General features: G+C 42.9%; 1 protein-coding gene across 1 annotated transcript; it reads left to right on the forward strand.

Annotated features, from left to right (window-relative positions):
- Positions 1-5,721: 5,721 nt before the first annotated feature.
- On the forward strand, positions 5,722-10,882 carry LOC130490847 (vomeronasal type-2 receptor 26-like). The gene is made up of 4 exons (XM_056864654.1): positions 5,722-6,516; positions 7,442-7,669; positions 7,989-8,115; positions 9,981-10,882. The coding sequence occupies exons 1-4, from the start codon at positions 5,722-5,724 to the stop codon at positions 10,880-10,882; spliced, it is 2,052 nt and encodes a 683-aa protein (XP_056720632.1).
- The last annotated feature ends 5,881 nt before the right edge of the window (positions 10,883-16,763 follow it).

Here is a 16,763-nt window from a genome sequence, read left to right on the forward strand (position 1 = left end):
CAACCATACATAACACCTTTCTTCAGCCCTTTTAAGCCACAACACTTGCCCCTTCACAACACACTCAAAACATGCTTTAACTTTCTCATAACTTACTTATTCCCTCATATTAATACACATTGCCTTTCCACCTTGTAAGCATTTCCAGTCTGTTTCTTTTCTTATAAAGTTTTATACAGTTCACAAGACTCTGCTTTCCAAATTCCAAACACTTTTGACTTGACCCCTCCTCCTGCGTTCAGCAAGAGGGCTGGTTCAGTCAGAGTTAACTTAAAATTCCATTTTTTTTAATTTTGTTTCACATTTTAAACTTCAGAGAAAGAAAGGATCTTCTGTTAACAAAACAGTATTTTTGCCTTGATTTACGACCAGTCTGAGAGAGAAAGAACAGAAACACTTTGAAGCGGAGAAAGGAGGGGCATGGGGGATTTTTTCTCTTCCAGTCTCTTCCTCAGAAAGAAGACAACCAGATTACTTTTCTCCCAGCAAAGAACAGATTTTCAACAGAAAACAACAACAACACACACAACAAAACCAGACTACTCAAACAATTTGATTTCCTTTTGGCAACACAGTTAGAAGGGAGGAGGGAAATTTCTTTTGGCTGACGCCGTCCAGTATCCCAGGCTGGCCCCATAAAAAAATAAACACGTTAACATTTGTCAAATAATCACATAACCCTTTATAAAATACTTCACAGAAAGAGAGGACATATAAGAGAGGACAAATCACGCTGGACAAGACAAAAGACAAAGCTACGTTCCCTTTTCTAGGCATTTACCTCTTCCAGTGCCCTGGAGGCAACTGGAAAAATTCCGGATCAGCACAGGATTCCACAATCCCTGCTCTTGCTTTTTACACTGACAATAAAATACCATTGGCTGAACCCTCTGTTACAGCCCCCATTACCATTCCAACTCAGTGGCGTCCCACTGAGCCCCTTATCCATGGTGGCGTTGCTTCTGCCTTCTCCTCTTAGAAGGGCTTACCTCTAAGATCTGCCCCACCATTAAGGTCCCGTAATTCCTTTCCGCGGTTCCTTACCTCCAGCCCGTTGCTTCTCCTGGGTCGGTTTAAAAGTGGGACTCTGCAATTGCACTCACCCCCAGATGCTGTGTCTGCCAAGCTTGAGGACCAGCGAAATCGCCGGGTGCACCTGTCCTACAAAACTTCGACACCCGTCATCTGTGAGCAATTGACAACCAGATGTCCCATCTGGGGTGCCATAAATCTGTTGGATGTAAATATACACTTTCCTCTGTGACCAGATTTATTATCACAAAGTAGAGACGACACCAGGTTTAAGAAGCAAAGGGAGAAAAAAGCTTTTTTTATTTTGCCAGGCAAAAGAGGAAGACATTTCAGCCCTTTTCGGGTTCAAAAGTGAAAGTCTCCTAACAGACTCCGCCTAGTCCTCATATTTATACTTTTCCAGAGTTCTTTGTTCTAAGAGGATTTGAATATCTCCTCCTCTCAAATCTACCCTAACTCTGATCTCATTTTGTGGTCACATGTATATGATCTCATCTGTTATTTGGTGATATCCTGTACCAGATACGAAAGATCACCTGCTTTGTTCAGTTTAAGTTAGACAGGACTATTTTCTACTGACTTATATAAATAACCACAGCTTACAAATATAATAGAAAAATAACATTTTTCTAATATGCTAGAATTAAATTAATTAAAATCTTACACATCCCACAATCTAACCTCTTCTTAAAAACCTCCAGGGAAGGAGAGCTTACCACCTCTCGAGGAAGCCTGTTCCACTGAGGAAACGCTCTAACTGTTAGAAAATTCTTCCTAATGTCTAGACAGAAACTCTTTTGATTTATAGGTTCTTGTAGGTTATCCAGGCTGTGTGACCGTGGTCTTGGTATTTTCTTTACTGACGTTTCGCCAGCAGCTGTGGCCGGCATCTTCAGAGGAGTAACACTGAAGGACAGTGTCTCTCAGTGTCAAGTGTGTAGGAAGAGTAATATATAGTCAGAAAGGGGGTTGGGTTTGAGCTGAGTTATTGTCCTGCAAAGTATTAAAGGTAATGTGCTAAGCATTGTCCTGTAAGTATCAAGATAATGTGCTAAGGAGGGTGTGGTATGTTAATGTGGAACCATTGTATCCTTTTATATATATATATATTTATTTTTATGACATAAAACAAAACAAATAAAAAATACAAATACAAATAAAAAAATACAAAAGAGTACCAATTATTTAAACTACATAATACAATCAAAATTACAAAGTACAAAGTACCCATATAACCCACCACCCCCCTTAAAAAAAGTGACTCATCACCAGACTTCCGGAGAAGTGTCTAAACAGTTTTAAAATTTCAGTATTAACAATAATATAAGAATATAACCTTTATCTCTATAACTCATTAAGAAAAGTAATAAAAATAATTTATGCCAGTTTATCCCAATATGTGACACCCTCGCCCATGTTTTCTTAAATTATGCCATATCTTTTCCATGTAGGAATTCAGTTATTTTGGCCATCCGCATATACATCCATAGTTTCTCTCTCCAGTCATTAATTGAAGGTTTATTTACTTGCTTCCAGATTTTAGCTATTGTAATTCTTGTGGCTGCAAAACTATATTGACATATGACTCTGTCACTACTACCCATTTTATCTTGTGGAATTCCCAGTAAACAAAAGGCAGGATTCCTTTTTACTTTTATAGTAATCATATTATTAGTTTCTTTCAATACTTTTTTCCAAAAACTTTTAATTTTTTTACATGTCCACCATGCATGCATGAAATTTCCTTTTTCAATTCCACATTTCCAACATAAATCTGTGTCCCCTTTTTTCATTTTACTTATCAACACAGGAGTTATATACCATCTATAAAACATTTTATATAAATCCTCTCTAATTTCATTGGTAATTGTAAATTTAAATTCTTTTTTCCATAAATTTTCCCAGATTTCCAAATCAATATTATATCCTAACTCTTTCATCCATTTCACCATTACTGGTTTAATTCTTTCTTGCTCCAAATTTACTTCAATCAGTAATCTATATATCCTTCCTATCAATCCTTTATTTCCCTTAATTAATATGGTTTCTAATTTAGATTTATTTTTATTAAATCCCACTAACTTATCTTTATTAAATATATCCTTTAATTTATAATACATAAGCCAATCTTTAATTTTGAGTTCTTCTCTACTTCTTAAAATCCAGTCCCCTTCCGTATAGTCCATAATCTCTCTATAACTATCCATATCTAAATTTAATTGTATACCTCTCTTCATAAATGTTTCTACTGGATTAATCCATCCTGGGGTTTTATTTTCCAAAAACCTTTTATATTTTTTCCATATTTGAAATTGACCAAATGTAATAATATGAACATTAAAATCAGTTCATGGAGAGAATTTAGTGACCTCCGTTTTTGGCTTAGGAGTCATCTTAGCAACTACAGAAGTTCCTGTCAAAGATGGTGAAGTGGCTGGTGAAACATACTGGAGGCAGAAGCCCTTCTCTGGAATTGGGAGGTTTGCTGAATCTGCAGCCGTCTAGAGTCTTTACGGAATTCTTTAGAATGTTTTCCTTTTTCCTTTTTCTCTTTATCTCCCATTCCCAAAAGCCTAATTTGGCTGCAACTTTAATCCATAGAGGGGGGGGTGACACTTGTTGTTTAAAACATCAGTTTAAAGTCTGCAAAAAGAGCTGGAAATCAAGATTGATTTATAATCCAGACCTTAGAGATCTTAGAAAGCACTTTAAAACATCACCTTTTTCAGTTTGTTGTTTCCTGCCAGCTATTTTTCACTGCAAGCACCTTGCATGAGTTGTTGCAATGGCTGGCAAAGCCGGCAAGGATGAATTTTAAGTGCGCCACAGCTGGCAAAAAGCCCAGATTCACTTTAGATCTTGTTAGTGAGTTATAGACAGAGACTAAAATGCTTTCTTTTTGAGTCCAAAAATTCTGTCAGACACCTCAGTTGTGGTATTGTTTAGATATAAGTGAAAAGGAAAGAAACACTTGCTGTTTTCATATTGAGGTCTCTTTGCAGGACAATAACTCAGCTCAAATCCAACCCCCTTTCTGACTATATATTACTCCTCCTACACACTTGACACAGAGAGACACTGTCCTTCAGTGTTACTCCTCTGAAGATGCCTGCCACACTGCTGGCGAAACATCAGGAAAGTAAATACCAAGACCATGGTCACACAGCCCGGATAACCTACAAGAACCAATGAACCCTGACCGTGAAAGCCTTCGACAATCTTTTGATTTAATTTCAACCTGTTGGTTCTGGTCCGACCTTCTTGAGCAACAGAAAACAACTCGGCACCCTCCTCTATATGACAGCCCTTCAAGTACTTGAACGTGGTTCAAGTACTGGTCCTGGACTGTAATAAGGAATTCGATTCGATACTCTCATGTGATATAAAATCCTTCAAAATGTACTGCTAGGTTCTTATAGACCACTGAGGGAGTTTTCCCTCCTCTGTAAAGTGCTGTGAAGCTGCAACCGACTTATGGCAACCTGGAAGGGTTTGCAAGGCAAGTGACAAACTTAGGTGGTTTGGCATTGTCTTCCTCTGCAAAATGACCCTGTTCTGCCTTGGTGGCCTCCCATCCAAATACTGAGCAAGGCCATCATTGCTTAGGTTCTGAGATCTGACGAGATCAGGCTAGCCTGCGCCATCCAGGCAGTACTATATATTAGGATCCTTTCACTCCATTCAGTGGCTTTTTGTTGAGGCCAGGGAGTTCATCTTTTCTCCGTCATAGTCATAGTGATTGTAAAATGTCTTCAAACTGATTTGAAGAAGAAGAGCTGGTTTTATATAATGACTTTCTCTACCATTTAACGAAGAATTAAACCCACTTACTATCACCTTCTCTTCCCCTTCCCACAACAGAAACCTTGTGAGCTAGGTGAAGCTGAGAGAGCCCTAAGAGAGCCGTGACTAGCCCAAGGTCACCCAGCTGGCTTCATATGGAGGAGTGGGGAAACCATCCTTGTTCACTATATTAGCATCTGCCACTCATATGGAGGAGTGGGAAATCAAACCTGGTTCTCCAGATCAGAGTCCACTGGGGCTATTTTCTTTGGACTCATTATGAAAATTGTCTGGAAAAGAATAATGATAGAAAAAAATGGAAGGCAGCAGGAAGAGAGGAAGCCCCCACATGAGATGTATTGAGTCAATCAAAGAGGCCACAGTCCTCAGTCTGCCAGAACTGAGCATGGCTGTTAACAGGACATTTTGGAGGACATTAGTTCATAGGGTCACCATAAGTCAAAAGTGACTTGCTGGCACTGAACACACCCATGGAGGAACTGGCCTGCAGCCATGTATTTTGTATCAGGTGAACAACAACATGAAGTCACAAATGGAAATATTAATAGGCAGAGGTATCCAGCCAGTAATTCTGCTGGTAAGAAAGGAAGAAAGATTCCCCTTGGGCTACCAAGAAAGACTCTGCAGGGTATTATGTGAACTGCAGTAACCAAAGCTATGTGGAATGGGAGATGTATGGAGAAAAATTAGGCAAGGCTGAGGGTGGAAAGGTGGTGGAACCTAGCTCAGAATTTTGGTACACATGTTACAATTTGGGAATTCTCCCCCTACCTTACTTTACCTTTTATTTTAGTAATGATTCTTTGCATCTCCTTTTTTTCTTAGGTTACATATGCTTCTACACCAGTTAAGAACGACCAAAGCCAACCTGTTTCCCTTCACCATATGTTTCCAAATGGAGCCCATCAGTATATGGGGATTCTCCAATTACTGTTGCATTTCAGTTGGACATGGATTGGGGTGATCTATTCAGATGATCCAAGTGGAGACAGCTTTGCACGTGATGTGCTTCCCATGTTTTCAAAGAGAAACGTCTGCTTTGCCTTCATAGAAAGATTTCCCAGCATATCTTTTTCCACTGAAATTGCTGATATAATATCAGAAGGGAGAGAAGTATTCAGTGTTGCCATGAGAAGCTCAGCCAATGCATTACTTGTCCAGGGTGATCCTTCAACCATAGCAGTTATGAGAACATTGCTGCACGTCTTAGCATTTGAAAATGTACCCGTGAACACAAAAGTTTGGATTATGACGGCCGAGATGGAGTTCACATCAGTTTCCTTTCAACGAGGGTGGAGCATAAGCTTCCTCCATGGTGCAATCTCTCTCTCAGTTCCTTCCAAAAAATCATTAGGATTCCAGAAATTTATTCAGATGAGAAACCCTACAGTAGAAAATGATGATGGCTTCATAAGAGACTTCTGGGAAAGTGCATTTGCCTGTTCTTTCCCTGAACCCATGGGGGACACGAATGTTGGGCAAATTTGTACTGGGAGGGAGAAACTGGAGATTCTCTCCAAGACAGTTTTTGAAATGACCATGACTGGCCACAGCAAGAGTGTGTATGATGCTGTCTATGCTGTAGCGCATGCCTTACACGCCATGCATTTGCTAAGATTCAAGCACTCAATAATAGGAGATAGAGTGAGACAGAAGCTTCTGACTCAAAAGCCATGGCAGGTAATGTCCTGAGTCAACCAATGCGCAAACATGTCCTATACAGCACAGACCGATATATCTCTCAGACGTCTGGAGTTTTGACTTAGTCAGACTGAGCGTTGGTTTGACAGCTAGTTCTCAGGTTCCCATTTAAATACTAATAAGGGTTAATACTAATGAGGGTTATAGAGACCCAGAAGCTTCTGAATCAAAAGACATCACAGATAACATCCTGAGCAGTCTATTGGCAGAAAATGTACCATGCATTCAGCGATATGCTCTAAACTGCAGAGGAAGATGTCTTTCTAACACTACTGGGTTTATGATGGCTGTGTACTGGGTTTGCCATAGTTTACGGCCAGCAGACGTGTAGAACATGCTTCCTGAGATTAGTTTAGTCCTGCCCAATGATTACAAATCAGTAACATGATGTAGTGGACTAATCTGCAGAACTGGGTTTGATTCCCCACTCCTCTACATGCAGCCTGTTTTAATGGCTCTTTTTATGATTTGTGCATATTTTAACTCTGCTTTTTCATTGTTTTAATGATGTATTACCTGGGAGGTGTGATTTTTAAGGTTTTTGAAATGTGATTTAATAATAGATGTTAAAAATAGTTAGCTAACTTAGTGGTCCTTTTAAGGGCAGAAAGGTGGGGTACAAATTCTGTAAGTAAACAAATAATAAATTCTGCTGAGGTGGTAGGGTCGCAAGGGATTCATATTATCTGCTATGTACCAGCCATTTGCTAGTCATGTTCATGCAGTGTGTTCTTTTCCTCCTTCTCCTTCCACTTTGGGTTTTGTGTTAATTTGATTCCAGGCCTAACTGAAAGGGCTTTTCTCAACATGAGCTCTTGTTTCTTTTTGTGCTTGTCTTTAACACAACACAGACCGTTGTGTATTTCTACCATTTGCTAAATGCTCTTTCCCTCTCCTTGCTTAGCTCCACCACTTTCTGAGAATTGTCTCATTTAATGACAGTGCTGGAGAAAAGGTTGCCTTCAATCAAAATGGAGAGTTAATAGCTGGATTTGATATTATCAATTGGATCACATTCCCAAACCACTCCTTCCTCAGAGTCAAAGTTGGGAAGGTAGACCCTGGAGATCTCTCACACAAAGTGCTCACCATCCACAAAGAGGCCATCGTGTGGCCCAGCAGGTTCAACCAGGTAGGGTCCAAGCACATTTCAAGAAGTAAGGTCCATTATTCATCTTCAGGATTCTATCGTCACCAAAGCATCATTTAAACTGAAATTGGTTTGATCTGCAAAAGCCAAAGGCCATAGATGAAATCACAGGAGATGTATATAGTGCTCTGGATTTGTATGGTATTGGCAAGAGACTCCAAGAAAGGTAGAAGCTGTGCATTTCACAGAGACATAGCAACATTATGCTTTGGCAGAATAGCCAAACAGTTGGCTATTGAGATACGAATCCCAAAGTTTATGTTTTGAACACTACAACACTCTTCTCTTTCCTTTATGACAGACACTGCCCCTTTCCATGTGCAATGAACCATGCCTTTGGGGTTACAGTAGGAAAAAGAAAGAAGGGAAAGCATTTTGCTGCTATGATTGTGTTCCATGTCCAGAAGGGAAGATTTCAAACCAGGCAGGTAAGACGTTTGTATGACATTTATAGACTTCATGGAGTCTGTTAATTGTAATCCGGATCACAAATATTACAGCCTAGGTGTGTGTGTCTAAAGTGCTGTCAAGTCGCAGCCAACTTATGGCGACCCCTTTTGAGGTTTTCATGGCAAAAGACTAACAGAGGTGGTTTGCCAGTGCCTTCCTCTGTACAGCAACCCTGGTATCCCTTGGTGGTCTCCCATCCAAATACTAACCAGGGCTGACCCTGCTTAGCTTCTGAGATCTGACGAGATCAGGCTAGCCTGGGCCTATAGACACACATTTCTTTAATATTTACAAATGTTATTCACAGTTCAGTGATGACTGTGATTGCTGATAAGTGGAAGAGGTTTGACATAGCGCCTGAAGTCATGCACAGTTGTGTACAGCATTTACTTTGAAGGAAACAAAGGAACAAAATAAAGCATACACATAAAAGGCTGCGGTCGGAGTGGTAGCTCCCAGATTTTGATATTCAGGGATAGAAGACCTCATTCTCGCATTTAGTAGGGATTTCCTTGCCGAGTTGACTACTAACAGCCCATTCCTGAGCTGACGGCGTACGGGGATGGTGGGGAAGAGGCACAGCTGGGCCTCTTCCTAAGCCAATTCCCTTACGCCGTTAACTAACAAAAAAGCTGTTTCGTGGCACTGTTTTTTAAAAATGGGGCCTTTCGCCCCTTAGGGAACAGCGAGGCTGCCCTTGCTAAAAAGCAGGCACAGCACTGCTGTTCCCAATGCCGGCTTACCAGGCTGAATTGGGATAGGAAGCTGCCTAACCGGTGGCTCCTCCCTGCCCCTCCCCTGGCCTGCCCCCCTGTGCCAGCACGGCCTCTCTATGCTGTGGCCTGCACCATGGAGATGCCTCGCCGGCAGAGGGGCGAGGCGCTGTTCCGTGGTGCTTGGCCGCCTACGGGACTGCCCTTGCCGACAGTGTAAATCTGAAAAGTGTAAAGTGGCTTACAAAATCTGAAAGAATGCACACTAAGGGTGCACATTCAGCTAAAGCCGGACTGAACGCCCTCCCCCCCATTTTTTTGGTATTTTTTTTTTAATCGGTTAAAAGTATCATGGCAATTAAAGGGAGCCCAAAAAGTGAATTCCAAATAATGCCATTTTGGGGGCATTATTTGGGCTGCTTAGGCCCAGCCACCATTTCCCCCCTCCCCTCCCTTCCCCCTTACTTACTTACTGGCTGAGTTGTCACTGCCAGCCAGCTCTGAAGTCCATGTGGACTTCCGAGATGGCTCAACAATCAGATTGCTGCCTGCTGCCTCAAAAGTCTACATGGACTCTGGAGGCCACAGGGGGCTGTGATCTGAATGCTGGGGTGGTCATATCAGCACTTCCTGCTGCCTCTAAAGTCCACATGGATTCTGGGGGCAGCAACAGTGATCTGATTGCTGGGGTGGTCAGATCAATGCCACCTGTTGCCTGCAGAATCTGTGTAGACCCTGAAGACAGTGGCCACCGCTGATCTGAATGAATGGTAGGGTGGTCAGACAGGTGCTGCATGCCACCTCCAGAATCCAAATGGACTCTCAAGGCAGCAGGAGGCTCCAATCTGAATGCTGAAGCAGTCAGATCGGTGGCAGGTGGCTGTGATCTGACCACCCATGTGTTTAAAAAAACACAAAAATTTTATAATATTTGAAAAAGCCGATTCCTTTATATTCTGCTTTTCAGATTATTTGAAAAAATTTGTGTTTCTTAACCCCAATCGCGAAAAATACCAAAAAAGTGGTGCCAAGTCCTAATGAACACTAATCTAAAAACTGCAATGCAATCATAAAATAAAAACACTATACCTAAGTCTACCCTGTATAACAACCCATATTTTATTTTTCAGATATGGATTACTGTTTCCAGTGTCCAGAAGATTGTTATCCGAACAATGAGCAGAATGCATGCCTTCCAAAATCTATCAGCTACCTCTCTTATGAAGAACCCATAGGAATCAGTTTGGCTATTTTTTCTCTTTCCTTTTCTTTCATTGCAACCTTGGTCTTACGTATGTTTGTGAAGTACCAGAACACCCCCATTGTCAAGGCCAACAACCGGAGCCTCTCCTACATGCTCCTTGTCTCTCTCTTCCTGTGCTTCCTTTGTGCTTTGCTCTTCCTTGGCCGACCTGAGAAAGTGACATGCCTCATCCGTCACGCTGCATTTGGTGTCATTTTCTCTGTGGCTGTTTCTTGCGTGTTGGCCAAAACCATCACTGTGATTCTCGCTTTCATGGCTACCAAGCCAACGTCCAGGATGAGGAAATGGATGGGGAGGAGATTGGCCAGCTCTATAGTAATTTCATGCGCCCTCTTTCAGGCCACTATTTGTACTGTGTGGCTTGCAACCTTTCCTCCCTTCCCAGATTTTGATATGCACTCAGTAAGTAGAGAAATCATTGTGGAATGTAATGAAGGGTCACTGGCCATGTTTTACTGTGTCCTGGGCTTTATGGGGTTGCTGGCAGTCCTGAGCTTCACTGTGGCTTTCCTAGCCAGGAAGTTACCAGATAGTTTCCATGAAGCCAAATCCATCACCTTCAGCATGTTGGTCTTCTGCAGTGTGTGGATGACCTTTGTTCCAACCTATATGAGCACCAAGGGGAAATATATGGTGGCTGTGGAAGTCTTCTCCATCTTGGCCTCCAGTGCTGGCCTATTGGGATGCATCTTTTTTCCAAAATGCTACATCATTATGCTGAGACCTGATTTGAATAAGAAAGAGCAACTAATAAAGAGAAAAAATTAAAGGTTATGTCTGTGTTTTCTGCTGTAGGAAGTTTTCAAGAGCAGTAAGCATGCCAAACAGTACTAAGCTCCAAATCCTGCTTTCCTCATACCACCAATGGGTCGCCTCCCCTAATCACCTGCTCCCGTCAATGAAGGGGCACTTGGGAATGGTCCCTCATTCCCAAGTGCCTCAGGATGTTTGAGAATGTTCACTAAGAGCTCTCAGTATGTTCACCCATAGCTCTACCTGTTCTGTATTAACTCCCACTATTCTTACCATTCTTAGTTATCAACTAGCTAATATTGATCCAGTCGAATTCTAATTGCAAGACTCTACCAGCTCAGTACCAAAGTGGATCAAGTAAAAAAAAACCCTCCTTTACTTATCCATCTGAAGAAAGCCCCAGAAATGGTAGCTTGGCCCTTTGAAAGAAAACCTCCTTGTCCTCCATTACGCTATGGAGACTGTGGTCAGGCCAACCTGCAGAAAAGCCTGCTGAGAGGAGGCAATACCTTCTCAAATAACATTGCGCCCTCCTCCATCGCTACAGAGCAAAAAGACAAAAACTGTATCCACAATTTTCTCCTGGGAATCAAAAATCTGAATCATGTCAGCTCCTGTTGACCTTTCTGGCCCCAAAAAGGATGCCTAGGTTTGCACTGACCAGTAGGGCTGTTGAAATTTTTTTTGGGTAAAATTTGGATTCGGCAAAATTCGGCCCGTTTTTATTCGGGAAATGCCGAAGTCCGAACTCCCCCGCTTCGGGTCCGTGCAATTCGGCATGAGGTCCGGAGTTCGGGGAAAAATTCGGCCTAATAAAGCCATTAAAATCACAACCGCACCTTTCCGTGGCTCCGGGGGGGCATTTTTTGGGGTAGAGGTCCCAAACTTTTAGCGCAGCTTCAAAGGACCCTTCTTGCAATAACCCCCAAGTTTTGTAAAGATTGGATCAGTGGGGGCTGAGATATGGGCCCCGAAAGGTGTCCCCCTCCTTAATGCGCATTTGCAATTAGCAGAGCTTGCCGCCCACTCAAAGCTCCCAGCCCCGACAAACAGCTGAGCTGCGGGGAGCAAGGGTGGGGCAGGTGCGAAGAAGTTTGCAAACCATGCAAAGCAACACAACCATGCAAAATATCACGTTTGCAACCATGCAAAGCAACACCTGATGCCTGGGAGTTTGCAAACCATGGAAAGGGACAGAAGAAGTTTGCAAACCATGCAAAGCAACACAATCATGCAAAGCAACACGTTTGCAACCATGCAAAGGAACACCTGACGCCTGGGAGTTTGCAAACCATGGAAAGGGACAGATGCATGCTAGCTAAGCATCAGGAGCAGGAGGGGTTGGAATTTCCCCTTTTGCATTGGACTCGGGACCAGGCAAATGCATTCTTTAAGTCACAATTTGAAAACAGTTTTTAAGCAAGCATCAAAATAGACCTAACCGATCTTATGAATGAGGGAAAACATGAGGACACACAACTGAAGCCCCCCCTCAAACCAGGGAGAGAGAGACTCGAGGGGGCACCCACCCAGACAGAATGGGTGAAAGCCCCCTTTGGATTCCCCCCACCCACAGAAATTGCTCCCTCCCCACACACACACAAACTCTGCTCCCCCCCTCACACACACACACAGGAGAAAGAATATAGATTAAAGCCCCAAAAGGGGTCTTACTGAGGATGTCTTCTGTTCCATCAGGAGGGACTTGGAGGACTGGGTAATCCAATACGGTTCCATTTAAGCACGGGAGGTTTTGCCTTGGATTTGCCGCTGTCGAGATGCACATAGGATCGGCTGATCCCATTCATCCCAATAGGGAAAGGGGGGCCATATCTCAGCCCCCGCTGATCCAATTTTTACAAAACTTGGGGATTCTTTCAAGAAGGCTCCTCTGAAGCTATGCTGAAAGTTTGGGGGCTGTACCCCCAAAAATGTGCCCCCTGCAGCCACAGAAAGGAGTGAATGTGTGCTGTAAATGGAATAAAAATGCACATTAAGGGGGGGACCCCTTTCGGGGCCCATATCTCAGCCCCCCCTGATCCAATCTTTACAAAACCTGGGGATTATTTCAAGAAGGCTCCTCTGAAGCTAGGCTGAAAGTTTGGGGGCTGTACCCCAAAAAATGCACCCCCTGCAACCACAGAAAGGAGCGAATGTGCACAAGCACCCCCCCACAGGGATTTCTCTCTCACACAAACAGATACTCTCTCTTTCTCTCCCCGGCCAGGCCGCGCAGCAGCTGGGCTCATGCACTCAATCGCTACTGATTGGCCAGAAGAAGACCCAGCTTGGCCACCGATTGGCCGGGGGAGAATGCTGCTTACTAACTGGCGGTTATGCTGCTGCGCCGAACCCCAAATCTGCTGAATTTATTCACCGAACACCCCGAACTCGCTGAATTCGGCTCCCTGTTTTCCCGTCTTTTTTGAGTTTGGTTCCATCCGAACTAAAAACCACCGAATCAGGGGAAATTCGGCTGTTTTTCGGTTCAGGCCGAACCAAATCGACAGCCCTACTGACCAGCGACTGCCCACGTCTCACTTCCATCAATGGAAAAGAAAAGTTGTCATCTCCCTTTTTCGAGGGTGTATGAATGGTATCGCTGAACTGAGTGTTTATAACTATTTTGTATTTTGATTTTGGAAAGCATGGAAATTTTTGTGTCCCAGACCACATCTTCCATGTGCAAGGATGAAACACTGTCTCTTGGATGAAACACTGTCCCCTGAACAGACAGAAATGGGTGGGGGTTTATCCCCACCTTATCCCACCTCCTGTTTTCCAGGTCTGCTTTCCTGGAGGCTTTGGGTCCTCTTTGACCACTGTCCTCATGTTTTTTAAAGGACCTCCCTCTGCTGAGAAGCTCCGCAGGGGTTGAAACCCACATTGGTTTAATAATGGCCCCAGAGAGTTAAAGGGCCAAGTTTGTCCATCAGTTGGCCAGTGAGTGGACCTTTAAAGGGTTTTTCTACTGACCACCTTGGGCCTAAGGGTGCCAATGATGAGGGGAATGTCTGGTGTGGTCACCTCCAAATGGCTTATTTTAGGATATGTGAAAAATCTTTCACTACGTTATAGGTTGTTTTTTCTTCTGTGTTGTTTTCTATTTTTTTATATCTCTTGAAGTTCTACTGTTGCGGCAGCAGACACCTTCTGAGCTGAAGTAAACATGTTTTCTTCTGACAGGTTACAGAGATTTCATAATTCTTGGTCACTGATCCTGGCCTCTACAATTATCCATCATTCTTGCTTTCTCCAATTCTCTGGGGACATCCAGAAGCAACATGAAAGATGCTACTAATATCCGTTGTAGCATTCTGTACTGAGGCTGGAGGCAGTCTGGCCTTTGGCACTCTTCACTGGGTGGTCCTGTTTCTGCAGCAGCAAAGTCAGGTGCCTTTGAAGTGGCCATTTGATGGGAAGAAACACTTCCATAACAATGTTGGAGCGGGTGAAATGCTGTCCAGGAGGAAGGTTGTCAATCAAGATAGCGGTATTCTTAGATTTAGTGTTGGTGCTTCTGCCCTGGGTAGTGTGCGATGTTCCTGTTGTTCAATGCACCATCCGTGACCCTCTTCTAATACTTCACAAGTATCACCAGTTAGGGTTTTTTATCATAGGTGGTATTATTTCTCAAATCTACATCTCTTCTGATCAGTTAATGTTCAAGACTCCTCCTTCCAAGGCAATAGTTGGTGAGCACGTGTAAGTGGTTGGATGTACGGGCTAAATGAATGCCAAACATGGTGCTCTATCTTCCAAAGTGCTGTTCCTCATCCGACCTGCAATCCACAACAACCTTTGTGTTAATGTGCAGATTTATTTTATTTATACCTTATGCTTGGTTAATATGTCTTAGTGCAGTTGTTCGCAGCCTGGGACTAGGCATCCCAGGGGGCCACTGAGTTATTCCAAGGGATCCAACAGTCAATATGCGCACTAAGCATTGCCTTGTCATCTTTTTGTCAATATGTATTTCTCAAGCAATGGATACTTATTGTACAACTACTATCAAGTTAGGGGTTCTGCAGAATTTTTTTATGTAAAAAAGGGATCCACTTCCTCAAATCTGTTAGGGAATTACAGTATTTGTTCTTAGGCAAACCAGAAAATCATATTAAGATCTGATGCTTTCATCAGTTTAAAAACTGGTTTCTTTAGTACCAAATTGAAATTTACTTGCACAATGGGAAAAGTGGTTGTTCCCACTCATTTCAGGGTTTCTGGGTGTAGCATTTCTTTTTTGTCTTTTCTGTTGAAATGCAATTTCACCTTTTATGCAAAGGATCTTCCCTTCCATCTTTCAGGCAGGGTAATGAAGCCATATTCTACGGCCAATTAAAATTATTGCTTGCAGAGTTGATTTGGGGAGGCTTGAAATTGGTGGGTGAGACAGCTTCTCCTTCCCATCCTGGACATGGGTTTGGGGTATGGGGGGGGGAATATATTTTTAAAGAAAAAATTGGTATGCAGAGAAGGTAGCTTTCACATGCCTCTTCAGTTACTTGAGCAGTTGATCTAGGTTGGGGGAAGTAATTTTACAAACTCAGAGAGTATTCTGTTGTGATGTGTGAGAGATTCAATTGTCTTCATAAGGTTTGTAGTTTAATATGTTATTGTGTGTTACATAATAAACATTCATTATAAGTAAATATAAAAGTTTATATTAAATATAAAATAGTGTCATTTCAGGAGTAAACAAAATGAATTAGATGCCACTAAAGATGAATGAATATGCCTTATTTTCCCAATGAATGGTGACACTTGTTGAATTAATCATATAAGTTGAGAGGGACTTTGCAGTGTGGAGTGGCAGAATAAAAACCAGCATTTATTCAGTTTTCTATAGCTCATAGGCACAAAGGAGATTGCAAATCCATAGAACAAAACCAAGCAAAATAAACAAAATGTGCATTTAACTTTATTGACAACTGGCCTCTGGTAATAGGCTGGTTTTGGGGGGATTTAAAAGTCTCCGGATATTTGCCAGTGAAATTCTCCAGTTCCCTTCATCGGGGACAAACCTTGTCTCTTAGTGCAAAGTTGCCAGCGAGCATATTGCGACACACTGCATAATTTACACATTATAACTGTGATTGCAGAGTCCCGACTCAGAATTATCAGCATATCCTGGCTTTGGTGTTTGCCGTTCAGGAGATCAATGGAAACCCCCAACTGTTACCCAACATCACCCTTGGCTTCAACATCTATGACAGCTATTTCAGCGCAAGGAGGACCTATCAGGCATCCATGGAACTTCTCTCCGCACTGGGCAGATTCATCCCCAACTACAAGTGTGGCTCCCACAGCAATCCAGTAGCTGTCATTGGGGGACCGAGCTCTAGTTTTTGTCACTACCACATGGCAATCATTCTGAGCACCTACAAGATTCCACAGGTAGGGCTGTTGAATTAAAAAACAATTCGGTATAGTTTAGATTTGGCTGAATTCCGCCTGTTTAGATTCGGGATATGCCGAAGTCCGAACTCCCCCACTTTGGGTCCGTGCAATTCGGCGGGAATTCAAAGTTCGGGAAAAAAATTCGGCCGAATAAAGCCATTAAAAACACAACCGTGCCTTTCTGCGGCTCTGGGGGGGCATTTTTGGGAGTAGAGGTCCCAAACTTTCAGCAGAGCTTCAAAGGACCCTTGTTGCCAGACCCCCCCAAGTTTTGTAAAGATTGGGTCAGAGGGGAGCTTAGATACGGGCCCTGAAAGGGGTCCCCCCACCCTTAATGTGCATCTCTGAGCAGAGCTTGCTGCCCACACACAAAGCTCCCAGCCCCGACAAACAGCTGGGAAGTTTGCAAAGCAACCCAACTGCAAAGCAACACAACCCTGCAAAGCAACACCTTTGCAACCGTGCAAAGCATGGAAAGGGACAGAGGCAGCTAGCT

The sequence above is a fragment of the Euleptes europaea genome, chromosome 18 (assembly GCF_029931775.1).
Source record: "Euleptes europaea isolate rEulEur1 chromosome 18, rEulEur1.hap1, whole genome shotgun sequence".
Taxonomy (NCBI): domain Eukaryota; kingdom Metazoa; phylum Chordata; class Lepidosauria; order Squamata; family Sphaerodactylidae; genus Euleptes; species Euleptes europaea.